Raw genomic sequence first — 22,188 nt, forward strand, 5'->3', positions numbered from 1 at the left:
CTGATGTGATTGGTAAGTGGTCATCACATATGTAGGATGGAGGTTGTTCGGATCTAGTATCATCAAAAAGTTCCTGTATGTATTTTGTTCATATGCAGATTTCTTGATTTCTGTCTGTGATGATATTCCCCTGTTGGTCTCGCAATTTGCTAGCTGTGTTGGATTTCTGAAGACCAGCTGCTTGTTTCGCCTTTTTATGCATGTTAAACGTATCATGTTTTTGCTCTAACGACTCTACCTCTTCACACTGTGATTTTAACCAATTTTCTTTGGCCTTTCTTATTTCAGTTCTTATTTGTCTCTGAATCGTGTTGTACATTATTTTGTTGTTTTTTGATTTTCTTCTTTCTTCCATAAGTTGTAGTATATTGTCGTTCATCCAACTTTTTCTCATCTCTTTCTTTTCTATTAGATGTTCTTCTCTGATGTTGTTAAAGGTTTCACATATATTTTGGAGTGATTCTTCGGCATTATATGTTTGCTCCATATTAATTAGCTTCTCTGAAAGAATCTGTGCGACTGTCTCTTTTGTTTTCTTATCTTTTAGTATTCTCATATCGCACTTTTTGTTGCTGTTATTTTTTGCAACCTTCTTGAATCTAAACCTAAATTTACCAACAACAGGAACATGATCTGATGATACGTCAGCACCGGGGTAACCCTTAACCGATAGGCATCCATTACGGAATCTCTTGTTCACCATTATGTAGTCAATTTGATTCCGTATTACGTTTCCTGGTTGATCTTGCGGGGAGACCCAGGTGTACAAGCGTCTTGGTGGTAGTTTGAAGAATGTGTTTAGTATTGTAAATTCTTCTTCTTCTACAAACAGTTTTAATCTGTCTCCCCTTTCATTTCTCTGTCCTAGACCAAAATCACCTATAAATTCACCGCTTCTCCCTTTACCAATTTTCGCATTTATCTAATTTTTTAATATTCTAAAAGACCCAATTATACAGGGTGTCCCGAAAAGATTGGTCATAAATTATACCACACATTCTGGGGTCAACAGTAGTTCTATTGAACCTAACTTACCTTAGTACAAATGTGTTCATAAAAAAAGTTACAGCTCTTTGAAGTTACAAAATGAAAATTGATTTTTTCCAATATATCGAAAACCGTTAGAGATTTTTTATTGAAAATGGACATGTATCATTCTTATGGCAAGAACATTTTAAAACAAAATTATAGTGAAATTTATCAACCCCATAAAGTTTTTATGGGGGTTTTGTTCTTTTAAACCCCCCCAAACTTTTTTATACGTTCCAATTAATTCATTATTGTGGTACCATTAGTTAAACACAACATTGCTAAAACTTTTTTATCTCTTACTATTTTTTCGATAAGCCATTTTTTATCGAGATGCGGCATCTCTTTTAATATATTTACATAAATATCTTGTGGGGGTTTTGTTCCTTTAAACCCCCCGAATATTTGTCTACGTTCCAATTAAATTATTATTGTGATACCATTAGTTAAACACAGTGTTTTAAAACTTTTTTGCCTCTTAGTCTTTTTTTGATAAGTCATCTTTTATCGAGATGTGGCTTCCTTGTCAAAATATACCTAAAAATGTAAGTTATAAAGTTTCAGATTATTAACAAGTCTCTACAGGGTGTTAGTAACTAAGTATGAAAAATTTTAAGGGCTAATTCTACATGAAAAATTAATACCAGTTTGCTCTATAAACATATGTCCGCAAATGCTTAGTTTCGGAGATACGTGGTGTTGAAATTTTTATTTCAAACTGCCAATTTATTTATTGCTCTAAGACCAGTTGAGCTATGAAAATGAAATTTGGTGAATTTTAGGAGGTAGTTATTGCAAATTTTTTGACAGACAATTTAGAATTTTGTATTCATCATTGGCGCACCTACGGGCAATGGTCTGAATTTTTTTAAAGAAAAAAATAGTACACCACTGAGATATTTCGAATTTAAAATAATTTTTAAATTTAACGTCTAATTTATGATAAAAAGCCTTTCTTGCCTTTTTTTTTATATAATGCATCGTTTTTATGCAGAAAAATAAAACATCTTGGCGCGTATTTTTCATTTCTTAATACATCATCAAGAACTCATCATTCATTGTAAGGCAACTGATGGAAAAATACAGGAATAAAGAGACCAACGCTCATATGGTATTCATTGATCTTGAGAAAGCATATAATAGAGTTCCTCGAGAAATTCTGTGGTGGGCACTCAATAAGGAAGGAGTCCCTGGTGAATATGTAAAGATTGTGAGGGATATGTATGAGGGAGTAACGACTAGTGTTAGGACAGGTGTGGGAGAGAATGATAAATTTCAGGTGAAAGTAGGATTGCACCAAGGCTCGGTGCTTAGTCCTTATTTATTCTCATTTGTTTTGGACCAGATAACAGCGAAACTACAGGGTAGTATTCCATGGTGCCTAATGTATGCTGATGATGTAGTGTTAATAGGAAATAGTGAAAGAGACTTAGAACAAAAACTGGAACAGTGGAGACAAGCTCTGGAGGAAAAAGGTTTAAAACTTAGTAGGACAAAAACAGAGTATTTGGAATGTTCATTTAAAGATGGAGTTACTACAAATAAAATGGTATCTTTGGATGGTGAAATGATTGTGAAAAGCAAAAGTTTTAAGTACCTAGGATCGGTATTACAGAGTAACGGAGAAATAGATGGAGATGCATGCAGTAGAATTAGGGCTGGATGGATGAAGTGGAAAGAAGCGAGTGGTGTGTTGTGTGACAGAAAAATTCCAATGAAGCTGAAGGGAAAATTCTATAAAACAGCCATAAGACCGGCTATGATGCACGGAACTGAATGTTGGGCAGTGAAAAAGAAAGAGGAACAACGAATGCATGTGGCGGAAATGAGAATGCTTAGATGGATGAGTGGAGTGACAAAGAAGGATAAAATTAGAAATGAGTATATTAGGGGAAGTCTAGGTGTGGCACCAATTGATGCCAAAATGAGAGAGCATAGGTTAAGATGGTTTGGTCATGTTCAACGTCGAGACGTTAATCACCCAATACGAAGAATAGCTGAAGTGCAGATTCCTGGAAGGAGTAGGAGAGGAAGACCAAAGAAAACCTGGGGGGAGACGATAAGGCAGGACATGTTGGTAAAGGGGATTAACATTGATATGACCCAAGATAGAATTGTGTGGAGAAATGCAATTAGGGAAGCCGACCCCGCATAGGGATAAGGCAAAGAGAATGATGATGAATACATCATCAAGAACTATCCAATATAATAATACTAAACTAGAACAATAACAGAAAGTATTACTAATAAGATTTCAACTATGTGCAAAGCTGCAAGAAATGGTCTGAATTTTTTGAGGAAAAAAATAGTACGCCACTGAGATATGTCAAACTAAAAATCATTTTTGAATTCCTCATTCAATTTACGACAAAAAATTTTTCTCTCCTTTTTTTCATATGAGGCGCCGTTTTTATACAAAAAAATAAAATATCTTAACGCTTACCAAGTATTTGAGGTAGTTTCCATATGCATAGAAACTTAGTTCAAATACTTTGTAAACGTTAAGATTTTTCCTTTTTTTTGCATAAAAACGGCGCCGCATATGAAAAAAAGGCAAGAAAGATTTTTTGTCTTCAATTGAACGAGGAATTCAAAAATGATTTTTAGTTTGACATTTCTCAGTGGCGTACTATTTTTTCTTCAAAAAATTCAGACCATTACCCGTACGCGCGCCAATGATGAATATAAAATTCTTCTGTTACCTGTAAAGGAGATCATTATAAACATTTCTTGCAGCTTTGCACTTAGTTGAAATGGTATTAGTAATATTTTCTGTTATTGTTCTAGTTTAGTATTATTATATTGGATAGTTCTTGATGATGTATTAAGAAATGAAAATATGCGCAAGATGTTTTATTTTTCTGCATAAAAACAGTGTATCATATGAAAAAAGGGCAGGAAAGGTTTTTTATCATAAATTAGACGTGGAATTTAAAAATAATTTCTAATTCAAAATATCTCAGTGGCGTACTATCTTTTTCTTTAAAATAATTCAGATCATTGCCCGTAGGCGCGCCAATGATGAACAGAAAATTCTTAATTGTATGTCATAAAATTTGTAATAACTATGTCCTAAAACACACCAAATTTCATTTTCATAGCTCAACTGGTCTTAGAGCAATAAATAAATTGGCAGTTTGAAATAAAAATTTCAACATTCCGTATCTCCGAAACTAAGCATTTGCGGACATATGTTTGTAGAGCAAACTGGCATTAATTTTTCATGTAGAATTAGCCCATAAAATGTTTTATACTTATTTACTACATCGCTTCTCGGCCTCTGGTTAAGATCAAAGTGTAGTATCTGTTCTTATCAGCTTATTTACTAACACCCGGTATAATCGTACTTAACCATATACAAATATGTGGTGGATTCGACAAATATTCAAAATATCTCGATAAACACTGGCTTATCGAAAAAGTACTAACAGGCAGACAAGTTTTAAAAATACTGTGTTTAACTAATGGTGCCACAATAATAATTTAATTGGAACGTTCACAAAAGTTTGGGGGGGGGGGGGTTTAAGGGAACAAAACCCCCATAAAATTTGTATGGGGTGCACAAATTTCACTTTCATTTTCTTTAAGATATTGCTGCGATAAAAATGCCACATGTCTATTTTCAATAAAAAAATTTTAAGAGTTTTCGATATATGAAAAAAAAAAATGATTTTCATTTTGTAACTTCAAAGGGCTGTAACTTTTTTTGTGTGTACTATTGTATATAGGTAAGTGAGGTTCAATCAACCTATTTTGGACGCCACAATCTGTGGTATAATTTATGACCAATCTTTTCGGGACACCCTGTATAATATAACCTATAAAAAACTTGCCTTGATCTATTTTGAAGTCTATAAAATGGGGGAAAGACCCAAAAACTAGTTTTTCGGATTTTTGTACGTGGCGCACCTCACGAAAAAATCTTCTAAAAAAAATTAGAAATATTGGTAGGGGAGCCGAAGCGGGGATTTTTGTTATTCGAGCGCGTCAGATTATCAGATGGAGAGAAATCTTGTTCCTGTAAATGTACTTCTACCATATATTGGCTCTTAACACAGGGGAGTTCGTTAACGGGGGTCCGAAAAAAAATCTATCATTAGGGAAACTCGAAATCGTCAGATTAAGATAAGGTAAGTTAAGTACACGAAAAAGAGTGTATATTTTAAAACTCTGACGATTTTAGCGGGGCGTAAGGAGATAAGTAGGTAAGTCACAAAATTTCAAAAAAAGCGAATATTTCTCGAAATGAACGTCAGATCGAAGAACTTAAAAATGCGTGTTCAATATTTTTCAAAAATCTATCGAATAATACTAAACACGACCTCCCATAGAGAGAGGTGGGGGGTTAATTTAAAATTTTAAATGCGAATCCCGCGATATTTCGCGAAATGAACATCAGATCAAAAAACTGCAAAATACACGTATTCAATATTTTCCAAAATTCTATCGAATGACACCAAACACGACCCCCCCCCACGGAGGTGAAATGGAGGGTTACTTTATTATCTTACTTAAAGAGGAGCCCCAATTTTTGTTCCAGATTTGCATTATTTACGTAAAAATAAGTAACTTTTATTCGAGACATTTTTTCAAATTATGGATAGATAGCACTAAAATCGGAAAAAACGATTGTTTTACACTTAAAAACACTTTATGGAAATTTACCTTAACATTTTTTGGTTTTAGGACCTACTCTTCACAACCCAACAAAATAAAACAAATTAGAGCTGCCACTGTCTACAAAAAAGTTATAAGCTTTTTACAAAAACAAAATAAAATGCATTTTGAGGTTATGTTCACTCAACCTACTGGTCTATAAAAAATAGACATATTTTGTAAAAGCCTCAACTATCTGTGTGAATTTTTTGAGATAACAGAAATTAAAAAGGTTTTGTTGGTGTGGGTAGGAATAGGGGGTAGTGGGTTGAAATTGAGCTGTATTATTTTTTGCGTGACCCGTCAAAATAGCCCGGTCAAAACAGCCCCGTCAAAAAAGCCCCGTCAAAATAGCCTCAACACAAAATAGCCTCGACAAAATAGCCCGCACACAAAATAGCCCCGACAAAATAGCCCGCACACAAAATAGCCCCGGTCAAAACAGCCCCGGCTAAAATAGCCCCGGCTAAAACAGCCTCTTATAAACAATTACATAATTATTTATACAAGGTGTCCAAAAACTTTTTTTTAATTTAAATTATTTGACAAAAAGGAAGAATGGATTTAATTTATTTAATTTAAAATGCATACTGTTGCCCGAAAACAGAAAAAAATGTTTATATCATAAATTAACATTGATTTTTGCTTAACTTTATTGTTCAAACTTCCAAGAGGCAGGAAAGACAGGACTCGAGTTCTCTGAAAAGACAATTTTTATTTAATGTGGTTAAGATAAACATCTGAATAGAGGATAATTACCATTTCCGAAAAAATGTATTTTTAAGGAATTATTTCATGATGAATTCTGAAGGGAGCTTTTTTTTCGGGGCTATTTTGTCGGGGCTATTTTGTCGGGGCTATTTTGTCGGGGCTATTTTGTCGGCGGGCTATTATTCCGCGGCGATTTTGTCTGCAGGCTATTTTGTCGGAGCTATTTTGTGTGCGGGATATTATGTCGGGGCTATTTTGTCGGAGCTTTTTTGACGGGGCTATTTTGACGGGGTACCTATTTTTTGATCACATGGAATGTAAGAAAATAAAAAAATATATATATTCTGGTAGTTAGGGTATTTTGACTACCTTAACGAGGGTGCCCTGTTAAGTGAAAAAAAAATTGTTGTAATATAAATCTGTTTTTTGAACATAAAGCTCCTTACCATATTTTTGCGCACAACTGTATTCACTTCTTTTATCTAGATCCACATCTAGTGTTGAAAATTTACTCCCAACATGAGATGTTAAAGAGTCTCCTGCATCCCCGGAATATCCCCTCAGTTCTTTTAGTATATATCCATCTTTTTCTGGGCCTATTACAAATGATGTGTATTGTGCATATCCATTGCTATTATTCGTGTTTGTCAATTCTACCAAAAGTTCACTTCTTTCAGATGCTAAAACAAAATATTTGCCAAAAAATAATAAATAAGTAATGCCCGATCAAAGTAATATATACAGGGTGTTTCAAAAAAAAGGCAACACCGTTCTCTAGGATTGATAACAAACTGAAAAATAATTGGGGTTCGCTTAGTAAACAATTTTTTAACGTAATCCGTTTTAAAGATAAAGTGCGTTGAAGAAGAAATATTTTGAATATTTATTTTAATTGGATTTAGTCCAGAAAGCCACTGCGCATTCGCTAGGAAAAATATTCTGATTCAAATTTTTTTGCACAATCTTACTCAAAAAGGACTCCTTTTAACAAATTTTGGTGGTCAAAAATTTTTTTAAACGTTTTTTTTGTTTTTTTCCTAAAATTATTTTTTTTTTGCATGGAAAAAAGTTTTTTTTAGGTTTTTTGGATCATTACAAACAGAAAAGGTCTTTAGTAGTGACTTTTCTCTAAAAATGATAGTTTTTGACATATAAGCCATTAAAAATTGAAAAATTGCAAAATCGGCCATTTTTAACCCTCAAAAATTATGTGAAAAACGGAAAATTTGAACGTTGCCAAGGTAGTTAGATATTCTTTAAACATCGATTGATGAAATCCCGAAGAGTTTTTTGCAATACAATATTCAAAACTCCTTTGTTTTTTAATTGCTAATCAAGCGTGCGCGACACTATTTTCCACCGTTGCATGTGTATACAGTATGGTGCAAATGAAAGGAATAAATTCGTTTTTTCGTAAACCGGCGACTTTAAGGAAAAATCCCGAGACATGTCGATTTTTATTTTTAAGTTATGATATTGTGGCATATATGGTATACTAGTGACGTCATCGATCTGGACGTGATGACGTAATCAATGATTTTTTTAAATGAGAATAGGCGTCCTGTGCTAGCTCATTTGAAAGGTTCTTCAATTCTCCATTCAGTAATATAAACATTTACATATTTATTTATACAGGGTGTCCAAAAAATTTTTTGTAAATTAAATTATTTGACAAAAAAAGAAGAATGTATGTAATTTATTTAATTCAAAATACATTTTACTGCTTCAGAAAACAAAGTTAATTTCACAAATAAACATTACTTTTCGCTTAAATTAAATGTTCAAACTTCCAAGAGGCAGATGGCTGGCGGGAGCTGGCTTGAACACTGAATTTAATCGAAAAGCAATGTTTACTTGTGAAATAAACATTTTTTAGTTTTCGAGTAACAGTAAAATGTATTTTGAATTAAATAAATTACATACATTCTTCTTTTTTTTCAAATATTTCAATTAAAAACTTTTTTTTGGACACCCTGTATAAATAATTATGTAAATGTTTATATTACTGAATAGAGAATTGAAAAACCTTTCAAATGAGCTAGCACACGACCCCTATTCTCATTTAAAAAAATCATCGATTACGTCATCACGTCCAGAAGGATGACGTCACTAGTATACCATATATGCCACAATATCATAACTTAAAAATAAAAATCGACCTGTTTCCGGATTTTTCCTTGAAGTCGCCGGTTTACGAAAAAACGAATTTACTCCTTTCATTTGCACCATACTCTATAGACATGCAACGGTGGAAAATAGTTTCGCGCACATTTGAATAGCAATTAAAAAACAAAGGAGTTTTGAATATGGTATTGCAAAAAGCTCTTCGGGATTTTATCAACGATGTTTAAAGAATAACTACCTACCTTTGCAACATTAAAATTTTCAGTTTTTCACATAGTTTTTGAGGGTTAAATATGGCCGATTTCGCAATTTTTCAATTTTTATTCGCTTATATGTCAAAAACTATCATTTTTAGAGAAAAGTCAGTATAGACCTTTTCTGTTTGGAATGATCCAAAAAACCTAAAAAAACTTTTTTCCATGCAAAAAAAATAATTTTGGGAAAAAAACAAAAAAAAACGTTTAAAAAATTTTTGACCACCTTTTGATCCTGGCAACATGCAAATTTGTTAAAAGGAGTCCTTTTTGAGTAAGATTGTGCAAAAAATCCGAATCAGAATATTTTTCCTAGCGGATGCGCAGTGGCTTTCTTGACTAATTGAGGCGCTCAGAACAACAGTGGCCTAACCCACAAATTAAGCATTTTTAAATTAATATAATATCAATAAAAGCAGCAACAATAAATCTTCAGATTAACAAGGGTTGACACAACCTATCTCTATATTTTGCTAAATATCGCTACATAATTTGTAGCACCATCTCATAAGCACAATGCAAATACTGATACAAAGATTGCATTTGTTTCAAAACTTCGTTTTTGGGGTTAGGTCACTGTTGCTTTGAGCGCCTCAATGTTATTTTATATTCTCAGTCTTGATTTTTTGTTCGTGTGATTTTTTTTATTTTATAACTTTATCATAACTTTATAAGAGTTATAACATTACTTCATAATTTTCAAATCAAATTACACACACCGGCAAAATTAACGGAACACCTCAACAGGACATGTTAGATGTCTCGAATTTGCTAAGCCAGTTGTCCGATTTGAGTGCTTTTGCAGTATGTTATAGCCCTATTATTTATGAATATCGGTGTAATAATATTGTTGCTCGACAGGTAAATGTCATTTTATACCGGGTGTAACAATCATACTATGTTTTTTCCTTAGTTGGGAACATCCTGTGGAATATTCTAGTATATTATTTAAAATATTCAAATTAAAACTAAATAATTGTAGCCTTAGGCTATCTTAACACTTTATTTTTTGATTCATTTGCTTATGTTGAGGTATGCAAAAAAACCGGTTGAGATATGTAAATGAAATTTGATAGGTTTTAAGAGATAGTTATTGCGCATTTTGTCATACAATTAAGAATTTTATACTCACCATTGGCATGCATACGGGAGTATATAAAATGTTTATACCCGTAAACACGCCAATGGTGAATATAAAATTCTTAAGTGTATGTAAAAAAATGCGCAATAACTACCCCTTAAAACCAACCAAATTTCGTTTGCATATCTCAACCGTATCTATGAAACTCTGAAGCATTTGCGGACATAATGTTTATCAAACAATAAATGGTCATTATAGTAAAATAAAATTACACTACATGTAAATCAAAATGTAAATTCGTACAAGTTGAAACAAATTTTATATCAAATTTTAGGTGGGTACAAAAGATATTTTCAAGAAAGTATCCAAATCATACAAGGGGATCATTGTTTAAATAATTAAAAAGTGGTTATTTTTGCAAAAAAATTACTTTTTTAACTGCTGAGGTCATTCAATTATTAATGAAGGTCTGTAGGATTGTTTTCTACGAAGCTTAAGGGTAAATCTTTCACATAAGACTTACTAAATTAAATTTGATCCCCTATTTATTTAAATAATTATACATAAAACTTTAAAAACAAATTTGCAAAAAAATTATTTTTAGCGTTTTAAATAAGCTCTATAAAAGTATCTTATTTTACAGGAGAAGTTGCGCAATGTTATTAGTATTAACAAAAAAAAAAAAAAAAAAAATTGGTCCAAAATTATTTAATATTTTTTGAGAAATTGAATTTGTTTATTAAATGTTACTCTATTTTCAATTGCAAAAATGCGGCTGTTGCCAAAGAAATATTCACCTGTATTAAATTTTATTACTTCTATTTTTATGTATGTTTTCGAAAAATGTATTGATAACTTCAGATTTAAATTAAACTTCTTCCTAAAATGGCATTTGAAAATTATTCAAATTTGTTTAAAATTTGTTTTTTTTTAATAACGTCGCGGGGATTAAATGTTTTGAAATGCCGTTTAGATAATTGGGTTTCTGGGAATTTTTCACTAATTAACAAATTTTTTTGCCTTTTTTTCCTCTTCTTTTTTTTTCTTGGAGTTATATTACTACGGGCCCTTTTAGGGTTAAGTTTCATTAAGAATGTCGAATCTCTAAGTTGTAGATTCTCGACCTAAAAATATTAAGATTGGTATAAAATCACTTAAATAATATGTGGCTATTTACTGAGTTACAGGGTGTTTTATTTAAAAATTTAAAAATTATTTTTACCAAGTATGTACTTTCAAACTATTTGACGTATCCTTATCATACTTGGCAGAAAGTGTGGGTACTATACAGTCTACTAAATTGTGGTAAATAAAAGTTTCTATCTACTACCAGAGGCGTACGACGGGGGATAATTAATGGTTGATCCTTCCCAAATTCTACGCCACTGAGGGAATTACTGTTTTAGAGAAATTTTTCGATTCTCCAATACTTTCTATGTAAATAATATACTTTACTGGTAACGATTAAGTCATTAGTTTTCGAGATATTGGACGTTAAAAATGAAACGGCACAGTTATTTTGATTCATCCATTCATTCATTTTAAACTTCCAATATCTCTCAAACTGATGACTTTATCGATACCAATAAAGTTATTACATACAAAGTATTGGAGAATCGAAAAATTTCGCTAAAATAGTAATTCACTCAGTGGCGTAGAATTTGCGAAGGGTCAATCACTCACTATCCTATGTAGTACGCCTCTGGCACTAGCTAGAAACGTTTATTAATCACAATTTAGTAGGGTGTATAATAGCCACACTTTCTGCCAAGTGTGATAAGGATACGTCAAATAGTTTTAAAGTATTTGTTAACAATAATTTTTAAATAAAACACCCTGTAACTCAGTAAGTAGCCACATTTCATTTAACAAATTTTAGATAAATCTTAATATTTTTAGGTCTAGAATCTACAACTCAGAGATTCGACATTCTTAATAAAATTTAACCCTAAAAGAGCCAGTAGTAATTTAACTCCAAGAAAAAAAAGAAGAAAAAAAAACGACAAAAATTTTTTTGATAATTAGTAAAAAATTCCCAGGAACCCAATTATCGAAACGGCATTTCAAAATACATAATCCCTGCGACGTTATTAAAAAACAAACTATAAACAAATTTGAATAATTTTCAAATGCCATTTTAGGGGGGAGTTTAATTGAAATTTGAATTTATCAATACATTTATCGAAAATACACATAAAAATAAAAATAATGAGATCTTAAAAAGGTGAATATTTCTTTGACAACAACCGCGTTTTTGCAATTGAAAATATAGTAACATTTAATAAACAAATTCAATATCTCAAAAAATATTAAATATTTTTTGACTAATTTTTTTTTTTGCTTAATACTGGTAATAAAGCGCAACTTAGTCTGTAAAATAAGATATTTTATAGTGCGTATTACGCTATAAAACGCTAAAAATAATTTTTTGCAAATTTGTTTTTAAAGTTTTATATACAAATATTGAAATAAATAGGGGGTTAAATTTAATTTAGTAAGTCTTATTTGAAATATTTACCTTTCAACTTTGCAGAAAAAATCCCATAGATCTTCGTTAATAGGTGAATTACCTCAGCAGTTAACCCGGGAGTAGTCGCGCTCACTTCTGTAACGTCGATAGTCGCGTGTGAGATTCTATTTCAAAATACGAATTTAAAACAAATTTTTATTTTGTACTATTTTTGTCTACTTTTTACATTGAAAATATATATATTTCTAACAATTTTATTAAAAAAACCTGTGTTAACGGCTACCTGCCAATATCGGCCACCTGTCCTAACGACCAGTTTAAAAATTTCCCAAACCAATTATATGTAGACTACAAAAACTGGCAATACCGTCCACCTTTCTATATCGGCCAATAGTTCTTTCATTTTTAGTGGCCGTTACTGACAAATTTTACTGTATGTATTACGAAAAAGGATGAAATATGAGATTCTATCTAACGGCGCGACTACTCGCGGTTTAAAGCTAATTGGCTCTCCCCAAAGCCATAAATTCCACAAAAAGAAGAAGAAGAAAAAAAATTCCTGCGCATTACTACACCCTTCCTCGAGGCACTTACGAAATTTTTTCCAAATTGCAAAATTTTTCATCAAGTTATCGCGAAAAAGAATAAAAATTGAGATTCTATCTCACCGCGCGACTACTCGCGGGTTAAAAAAGTATTTTTTTTTGCAAAAATGACCCCTTTTTAATTATTTTAAACAATGATCCCCTTGTATGATTTGGATACTTTCTTGAAAATATCTTTTGTACCCACCTAAACTTTAATATAAAATTTGTTTTAACCTGTACGAATTTACACTTTGACTTTTTTTTATTTTATTAGGCTATTATGTTTTCATGCAGAATTACCCATTAAACATTCTTCATCAACACTTAAGAAAAGCATTTGGCAGAGTCAGAGTTAGCGATATATTACAGAAAATGAAGCAAAAAAATACCGCCAAACATTGTGGAAGTCATAAAACAGACGAACAAGAACACCACGACAAAAATTAAACATACCGACACCAGGGGGAATCAAGCAGAAAGACAGCCTTAGCCCATTTCTATTTCATATGCTGATGGATGAAATAATAGATGTGGAATGGCTACAACTAGGATACATTCTCGGTCACAGTAGAATCAGTATAGTGTGCTATGCTATGCAGATGATGCAGCATTGATTGCAGAGGATGAGGATGACCTACAAAGACAGCTTTATCAATTCCACCAAGCACGTCAATGACAGAAAAGGAACTACTCAGAACACAAAATGCATTACCATTGCGAAAGATCCAATTAGATGCAAGCTCGCAGTAGAGGGAAAACCCACAGAAGAGCTAAAAAAGTTCAAATATCTAGGTGTAGATTTATCAAGTTATCATGACCCAGCCAGATACCTAAGAGGACAAATAAACAAGGCTGCAGTCATGTCCGGGTGTTTGAGAGATGTGGTCTGGAATAATCCATATATGAGAATGGATAGCAAAGTTAGAATTTATAAAAATACGAACGGCCGGAATGAAGACTCAAAGAGAAGAGACATTGCAGAGAAGACAAGAAGGGATAGAATACGAAACAACATCATCGGGGAACAATGTGGCGTGCAAGATGTAGTAAGATTGGGTAGGCAAAGACGAAGAGGATGGTTCAGTCACGTCAAAAGAATGAAGGAGCACAGGCTACCAAGAATTGCGCTAAAAGGAAATCCAGCTAGCAAGTGTCCGCCGGGGAGACCACCAAAAAGATGGAGAGATAGCTGGCAGTCTACTTCTCAAGAAATACTTCAACGTCGGAATTAACAGATTGACAGATCTACAACAAGCATAAGAAGGAGAAGAAGAAGGAAAGAGACACGATACATTTCGTCTGCAGAATAAATTAAAAGAGATTGCCTGAAACAAACGGAAACAATTATCCGAAAGTTTAAAAGATAGAAACGGATATAAAATATTAGATACAAACGAACAGTTAAAAGAACGAAAAAAACTACATTTCTGAATTATGTGAAGATGAAATAGTAAAACACTGAACACCGACTGCTATAACAGACCATATACAATGAGGACGTTGTAGTTGGAATAAATTCACATTCTGGAGAATGGGTGCCTCTAGAGATAAATATCGAAACAGGTCGATTTTTGTTTTTAAATTATAATTTTCTGGCTTACATATCATACTATTGACGTCATCCACCTGGGCGTGATGACATAATCGATGAATTTTTTTTAAATGAGAATAGGGTTTGTGTGATAGCTCATTCGAAATGTTATTCACTAATATAAACATTAACATATTTATTTACACAGGATGCCCATAAAAATTTTATTAATTAAATTAATTAAGACAAAAAAGAACGTATATAATTTACTTAATTTAAAATACGTTTTACTGTTGTCCGAAAACAGGAAAGAATGTTTTTTTGATAAATAAATATTGTTTTTCGTTTAAGTTCAATATTACAGTTGCGCAACCCACCTGTCTTTTAGCAGTCTAGAAATTTAATTTAAGCAAAAGGCAATGTTTATTTCTTAAGTTGACAATTTTTTTCTATTTTCGGACAACAGTAAGACGTAGAGGTATTTAGAATTAAAGAAATTATATACATTTTTCTTTTTGTCTCAATTAATTTAATTCAAACAATTTTTTTTGGGCACCCTGTGTACATAATTATGTTAATGTTTATACAGTGTGTCCACGGTTCGTGTGCCCAAAAGGAAAAACTTTTTTATTTTCAATTTTAGCGAAAAATGTCATTCTTGATAAAAAGTTTTGCCTGTTCTAAAACTCCATACAACGAAATAAAATTCAAGTTTTTCAAATCCTGCTTAATTTTGTAGCCAATTTTATGTAAATCCCTATAAATTTTTGCACTAACTTCGAAATCGTAACAATAATCTAGTGTTGCCAAGCCACAATGTAGCTTAGTAACTGTCAACTCAGATAATTAATTTGCGAATTGTCATTTTTTTTCGACATTGTTCGAAGCGTTCAATAAAGAATTTATCTTAGTGATAAATTTCATTATTCAAATTATTGGATTAATAATTATTTAATTAATAAATAACTTGATGATTCAAGGAGAACAACAAAATCTGGCTTCATAATCCAGAGAAGCGAAAAGGTTGTTCTCCCAAGTTATTATTGTTACAATTTCAAACTTAGTGCAAAAATTTATAGGGATTTACATAAAATTGGCTATAAAATTAAGCAGGATTTGAAAAACTTGAATTTTATTTCATTTTATGGGGTTTTTTGGAACAAGCAAAACTTTTTATCAAGAATGACATTTTTCGCTAAAATTGAAAATAAAAAAGTTTTTCCTCTTGGGCACCCCATCCGTGGACACACTGTATTAGGGAATAGAGAATTGAATAAACTTTCGAATGAGCTATGACACGACCCCTATTCTCATTAAAAAAAAAATCATTAATTACATCATCATGCCCAGATGGATGATGTCACTAGTATGATATATATATATATATATATATATATATATATATATATATATATATATATATATATGCCAAAAAATTAAAATTTAAAAATAAAAATCGATCTGTTTCGGGATTTATCTTCTGAGTCCCCATTCTCGCGAAAATGAATTTATTCCAACTCAAACGTCCTCACTGTATATCAAAAAATGTAGTTAACTGGGCAATAATTCAAACGGCAAAAAATTAAAAAGTACTTATACAGCAATTATTATTATTGATCTATAGAAAAAATTGTTAAGTTAATTCCTCATCAAATTATTTAAATAAAACGTTTTTTCTACTTCCCCAAAAGAGTTTATTTGGGGGTTACAACCTTTTACCTTTCAACCGTCGCTATGTACTATTCATATGTTCCGTTCTCTATTTATAATAATTAATTTTTATAAATTTAAAAAGAATACCGTAATAGAAAGTATACAATTTATTACTTGTCATGTGGTAAATATTCTCCAATCCAATCCAAAATTCCCTTTCTAAATCTCCAAATCCAAACTTGTAGTCTCTCCAAGGTAGATAAAAATTCTGAGATCCATCAAATCGTTTTTGAATGTGTGTCCAACCACCTCCCCTAGTTTCCATATCGCAAAGAACAGCAAAAGGACTTTTGCTTAAAAGTGTTTTTATTTCGTATACTCCAGATTTATTAATTCCTAAAATATAAGGTACTTAGTTGGTTTAAATTAATAAAAAGCAATATTAAAGAACCTTGTTAGTATTAAAGGAACACAGAAACATTGATAACGTGTACTGTTTATTCAAAGTCAATTGAAAATTGAAATTTTACGAGGAGGTTCAAATACAGCGTGGGGCATTAGTGTGACAAAGTCCAATTACTCGTTTGTCGTAAGAGATACGAAAAAAAGTTATTTAGGTAAAAGTTGGGGCACTGATAGAACCATAATTTAAAAATATTTTCAAATATACAGGGGCGTGCGTATTGACAGGGTGACTCAAACTTATGTTTTTTTAAATGGAAAACCCTGTATATTTTTTCATTTTTGGATTCTTCTCGATGTTTTCATTCTTAAAATATGTGGTCTTGTAATATTATATGAGGTAGTTTAAAAGATAATTTCGTTTTTTTGTTAATTTCGTAGCAATATTTACACCCTGTAGAATTGTAGTGATTGACATCAGATTTTTATTTTATGTTCAAACGATTTTTAATATAGTCTACTATTGTTAAACATTAATAGTATAGCGAAATGTTAAACTTTAGTATACAGGATTGGTCGAAACTCGGAATGAGTATTTTTTGAATTTTCTTAATTGGAATACCCTGTATTTTAGCATTTTAATGAAATGATATTTTATGGTACTTTTTTATTTCTTAAGCATTCCCTATACCTAAGTGCTTTAATTTGTAAGGTATTCGTGATTCATTAAGCCAAACATTAATTGCAAGAAAAATTACGTGAAATTTTAGTAGGTGACCGTGAAAATATTCAATCAAAAATAATTTTTCGAAAAAAAATACATCATAATCTAGCCTGATCCTTAATTTATTAATATTGGATGAGATATCCAAACAAATTCGTAGTTAAAATTGTTGGTGCGCAAAATATTAATAAAAACATACAATATTCTACCTACTCGGCTATGACACCAAATTTCCTTAAACATTTGATATTATACCATTTTTATAGTTCCAGTTGCTCTGTTACCATTACTAATATGATTTTTTTCTAATAAGGAACTGATTAATAAGATTTTTGTGCTAGTGGAATATAACAAAAATGTGCTACTAGCAATAAGAATTTTTCATCAGAAATTCCCTGATAGACGACAACTAAGAAGAGAAACGTTTAAAAATATACTAGAACGGTTTCAACGGACTGGACACTTAGATTATAATAAATCTGATCGAACAAAAACTATTGTAATTGAAGAAAACAGGAATTAAATGTAATCCTTAGTGTCACTGAGGATCTGCATGTTAGTACAACCATTTTTACAATCTAAGTATCTAGTCTGTTTTAGTATACTACTAGAAACCGTCTTAGTATACTTTCAAAAGTTTCTCTTTTTGGTTGTCGTCTATCAGGGATTGCTGATGATAAATTTTTATTGCAAGTAGCTCATTTTTGTTATACTCTCCTAGCACAAAGCCATTTTAATCAGTTCCTCATTAGAAAAATTAATATTAGTAATGGTAACAAATCAGCTGGAACTGCATAAATAGTATAATGTCAAATGTTTAAGCAAATTTTGTGTCATAGCCAACTGGGGAGAATTTTGTATGCTTGATTAATATTTTAACACCAACAACTTTAACTACGAATGTATTTGGATATCTCATTCAATATTAATAAATTAAGTATCAGGCTAGATTATTATGTATTTTTTCGAAAAATTATTTTTGATTGGATATTTTCACGGCCACCTAATAAAATTTCACGTAATTTTTCTTGCAATTAATTTTTAGTCTTAAAGAATCACGAATAACTGACAAATTAATGCACTTAGGTATAGGGAATGCTTAAGAAATAAAAAAGTACCACAAAATATCATTTCATTACAATACTTAAATACAGGGTGTTCCATTTAAGAACACTCAGAAAATACTCACTCCGAGTTTCGACCCACCCTGTATACTAAAATTAAGCATTTCACTATACTGTTAATAATTAACACTAGTAGACTATATTAAAAATCGTTTGAATATAAATAGAAAATTTGATGTAAAATCACTACAATTCTACAGGGTGTAGATATTGCTACGAAATTAACAAAAAACGTAATTAACTTTTAAACAACCTCGTATAATATTACAAAACCATATATTTTGAGAAAGTAAACATTGAGGAGAATCGAAAATAATAAAAATATACAGGGTATTCCATTTAAAAAAACATAAGTTTGTGTCACCCTGTCAATACGGACGCCCCTGTATATTTGAAAATATTTTTAAATTATGGTACAATGTGTGCCCCAACTTTTATCTAAATAACTTTTTTTCGTATCTCTTACGACAAACGAGTAATTGGACTTTGTCACACTAATGCCCCACCCTGTATATTATTTTTAACAGATCTGTTTTCTGCATGAAGCGTTGTACGCAACGTAACCAAGCTATTACAAGATATCCTCGGATTACCGTTGCTCCTCAATCAGTGCATCGTGTGCAGTAAAACAGATCTGTTAAATAATATATTTGAACCTCCTCGTAAAATTTCAATTTTCAATTGACTTTAGATAGACAGTAACGTTATAAGTGTGTAGGGCCCGAACATACCTAAATCCGAGGTAGAAGAAGCAATAAAACGGATGAAAAATAGGAAAGCTGTAGGTAGGGCCTGATAATATCGAAGCTGAATTTTTAAAACTCTTGGAGGAAGAAGGAATAATCAATTATGAATCAATGAGTAAAAAAAATCAATCTGTTTGTAACGCTTAAGTTTAATCGAATATGAAAAATAGTAACTTAATTACCTCCCTCCATAATTTCTTTGCAGCTTTTTGGATAAGTTTTGTCAGCTTCAGAAGATTTAGTTGCTGGATTCAACCGACAAAAAGGTATTTGACTGCTACCAACTAAATATTTGCATTGATCAAATATATTTTTTAAATTTCCTTCATTTCCTTTTGATACATCCTCATCACCAAGAGTAATGGAAACTTGCAATGGAAAGTTTATGGTCTCTCCTTGTTCACCTGTAGAATTTAATTTGAACAACATAATTTTAAATATTTTAGACAATATGTATAATATCAATTAACAAACAAGTGGTGTTTGATAAATCATAACATACATATTATCATATTATAGTATGTATTGGTAAACTAAAAATACTTATGTTTAGACCCCTGTTGAGCATTCCCCCCCCCCCCCACTTGCAAAAATTAAAAAACAAATAGCTCTGATTTATGACATGAGCTTTAGATTTATGACATGAGCTTTCATATTCCGCAAATTAAAAAATTTGAGCTCGTTACATTGGGCAGGAATTTAATATATTATTGGGGGGATATTGGGGGTACTTTATCGCTTACAAATAGCGATATTGAATCGATCTTTGCGGCAGAATTACGAGCTATTTATGAGCTTTCGAAGTGATATAGCTTCTATTTTTGAGCTCATCCCCTTTAGCCCCAAACCTATAATTGGTTCAATTTAAGAGAAAAATGCTGAGAGAAATTAAAAAATATAACGTATCGCCGATATAATTCATATCACATAACGTATACGCTCCAAGAACTCTTAAACTACGCGCAATTCGAGTATTGAGCTACAACACCTTCGCAAGAAAACCTCCCCATCTTCCCGACTTAAGAGAGGATTGTACTTAAAATGAATTAAATTATTTGGCGACTACATCATTTAATAATTTATGATCTCGCCAAATGCGCGCGTTTAGATAATTGAATTATTGCAATTTCATAAAAATGTGTGTACCATTTTTATATATTCGGCTGCAATACGAAGGAAAAACAATCTTACTTTTTAATTAGAATAAGGAGTGCAGCCAGTCCCTTTAACTGCAGTTTTCTGCTCTTATTGGAGCGTCATCAGAAGGAACGTAGGCACTGTTCTCCTTAATCCAATCAAATCGCATCGAAATGTTTTCCCAAATATTGCAGCCAAAATGATGGTAATGGGTGGCTAGCGCCATCTGGCCGTAAAAATACGAAGCAAGTTTTCAATCCTAATAGCAAATAATTAATATTGAAAAATATCAAAAATTACTAAAAGATTTTTAAATTGAAAACTTACTGGTACATCCCCATGTATACGCCTCCAAGACTTCTACAATTTGCAAGTCATATGGATGCTGCAGTAAAGACGATAGGGAAGGAATTCTAAACCTTGCAATTCAAATCCCCCGTCTGCAGCTGGCTAGGAACTGAAAGATGCACCATAGTTACTCTACTGAGTAATAAGAAAATAAAATAAAAATGTGTGTACCATTTTTATATATTCGGCTGCAATACGAAGGAAAAACAATCTTACTTTTTAATTAGAATAAGGAGTGCAGCCAGTCCCTTTAACTGCAGTTTTCTGCTCTTATTGGAGCGTCATCAGAAGGAACGTAGGCACTGTTCTCCTTAATCCAATCAAATCGCATCGAAATGTTTTCCCAAATATTGCAGCCAAAATGATGGTAATGGGTGGCTAGCGCCATCTGGCCGTAAAAATACGAAGCAAGTTTTCAATCCTAATAGCAAATAATTAATATTGTAACTGGTACATCCCCATATACATGGGGATGTACCAGTAAGTTTTCAATTTAAAAATCTTTTAGTAATTTTTGATATTTTTCAATATTAATTATTTGCTATTAGGATTGAAAACTTGCTTCGTATTTTTACGGCCAGATGGCGCTAGCCACCCATTACCATCATTTTGGCTGCAATATTTGGGAAAACATTTCGATGCGATTTGATTGCATTAAGGAGAACAGTGCCTACGTTCCTTCTGATGACGCTCCAATAAGAGCAGAAAACTGCAGTTAAAGGGACTGGCTGCACTCCTTATTCTAATTAAAAAGTAAGATTGTTTTTCCTTCGTATTGCAGCCGAATATATAAAAATGGTACACACATTTTTATTTTATTTTCTTATTACTCAGTAGAGTAACTATGGTGCATCTTTCAGTTCCTAGCCAGCTGCAGACGTGGGATTTGAATTGCAAGGTTTAGAATTCCTTCCCTATCGTCTTTACTGCAGCATCCATATGACTTGCAAATTGTAGAAGTCTTGGAGGCGTATACATGGGGATGTACCAGTAAGTTTTCAATTTAAAAATCTTTTAGTAATTTTTGATATTTTTCAATATTAATTATTTGCTATTAGGATTGAAAACTTGCTTCGTATTATTGCAATTTCTTTTGTATAGTGCAGTCACTGAAGGTAAAAAACTATTAGCTTTGACTTCGGTGAACCTCCATCGATTTTCACAAAAATTGGTGAGTGGCTAGAGGATACCTCAAGAAACAAAAAAGACATGATGCCACTTTGCGCTTTTACCCTGAGGGTAGATACTACTCCTTCTCGTGGGTGAAAATTATGTTATTAAAAGTAACTCCACAAATCGATAAGGAGACAAATTCTAAGCAAAATTTGGTATATAAAGTTATTAAATTAAAACAAATCAATACTTTTTGAGGTTAAAGGTCAAAGATTTTAATTTTCGTAAAAAAAGTGAATTATTGAGTATGAGATATGTGTTCAAGAGCCAAGACCTCACCCTAGAAAAAAATAAGGCTCCTTAAATGTTACGTGTACTCACTGCTTCTATACGGAGTAGAAAATTGGACATTGAAGGCGGAAACTCTATCAAAATTTCAGGCTTTTGAGCTATGGTTGTCCAGAAGGATCCTGAAGACACCATGAATAGATAAAGTCA

The 22,188-nt window shown here is 31.9% G+C and overlaps 1 protein-coding gene and 1 non-coding gene across 2 annotated transcripts in view; one reads left to right on the forward strand and one right to left on the reverse strand.

Moving 5' to 3' along the window:
• LOC126878445 (microfibril-associated glycoprotein 4-like) overlaps positions 1-22,188 on the reverse strand; it is a 47,501-nt gene that overhangs the window by 17,190 nt on the left and 8,123 nt on the right. Inside the window, exons 3-5 of the mRNA XM_050657189.1 lie at positions 19,275-19,496; positions 16,271-16,492; positions 6,843-7,076 (exon numbers count right to left, since the gene is read on the reverse strand). Of these exons, the coding sequence (XP_050513146.1) occupies positions 6,843-7,076; positions 16,271-16,492; positions 19,275-19,496 (678 nt within the window). The remainder of the gene's footprint in view (positions 1-6,842; positions 7,077-16,270; positions 16,493-19,274; positions 19,497-22,188) is intronic.
• LOC126889174 (U2 spliceosomal RNA) lies at positions 4,295-4,495 on the forward strand. The gene has a single exon (XR_007699943.1). It is a non-coding gene; the product is annotated as a U2 spliceosomal RNA (small nuclear RNA).

Source organism: Diabrotica virgifera, chromosome 7 (assembly GCF_917563875.1).
Source record: "Diabrotica virgifera virgifera chromosome 7, PGI_DIABVI_V3a".
NCBI lineage: Eukaryota > Metazoa > Arthropoda > Insecta > Coleoptera > Chrysomelidae > Diabrotica > Diabrotica virgifera.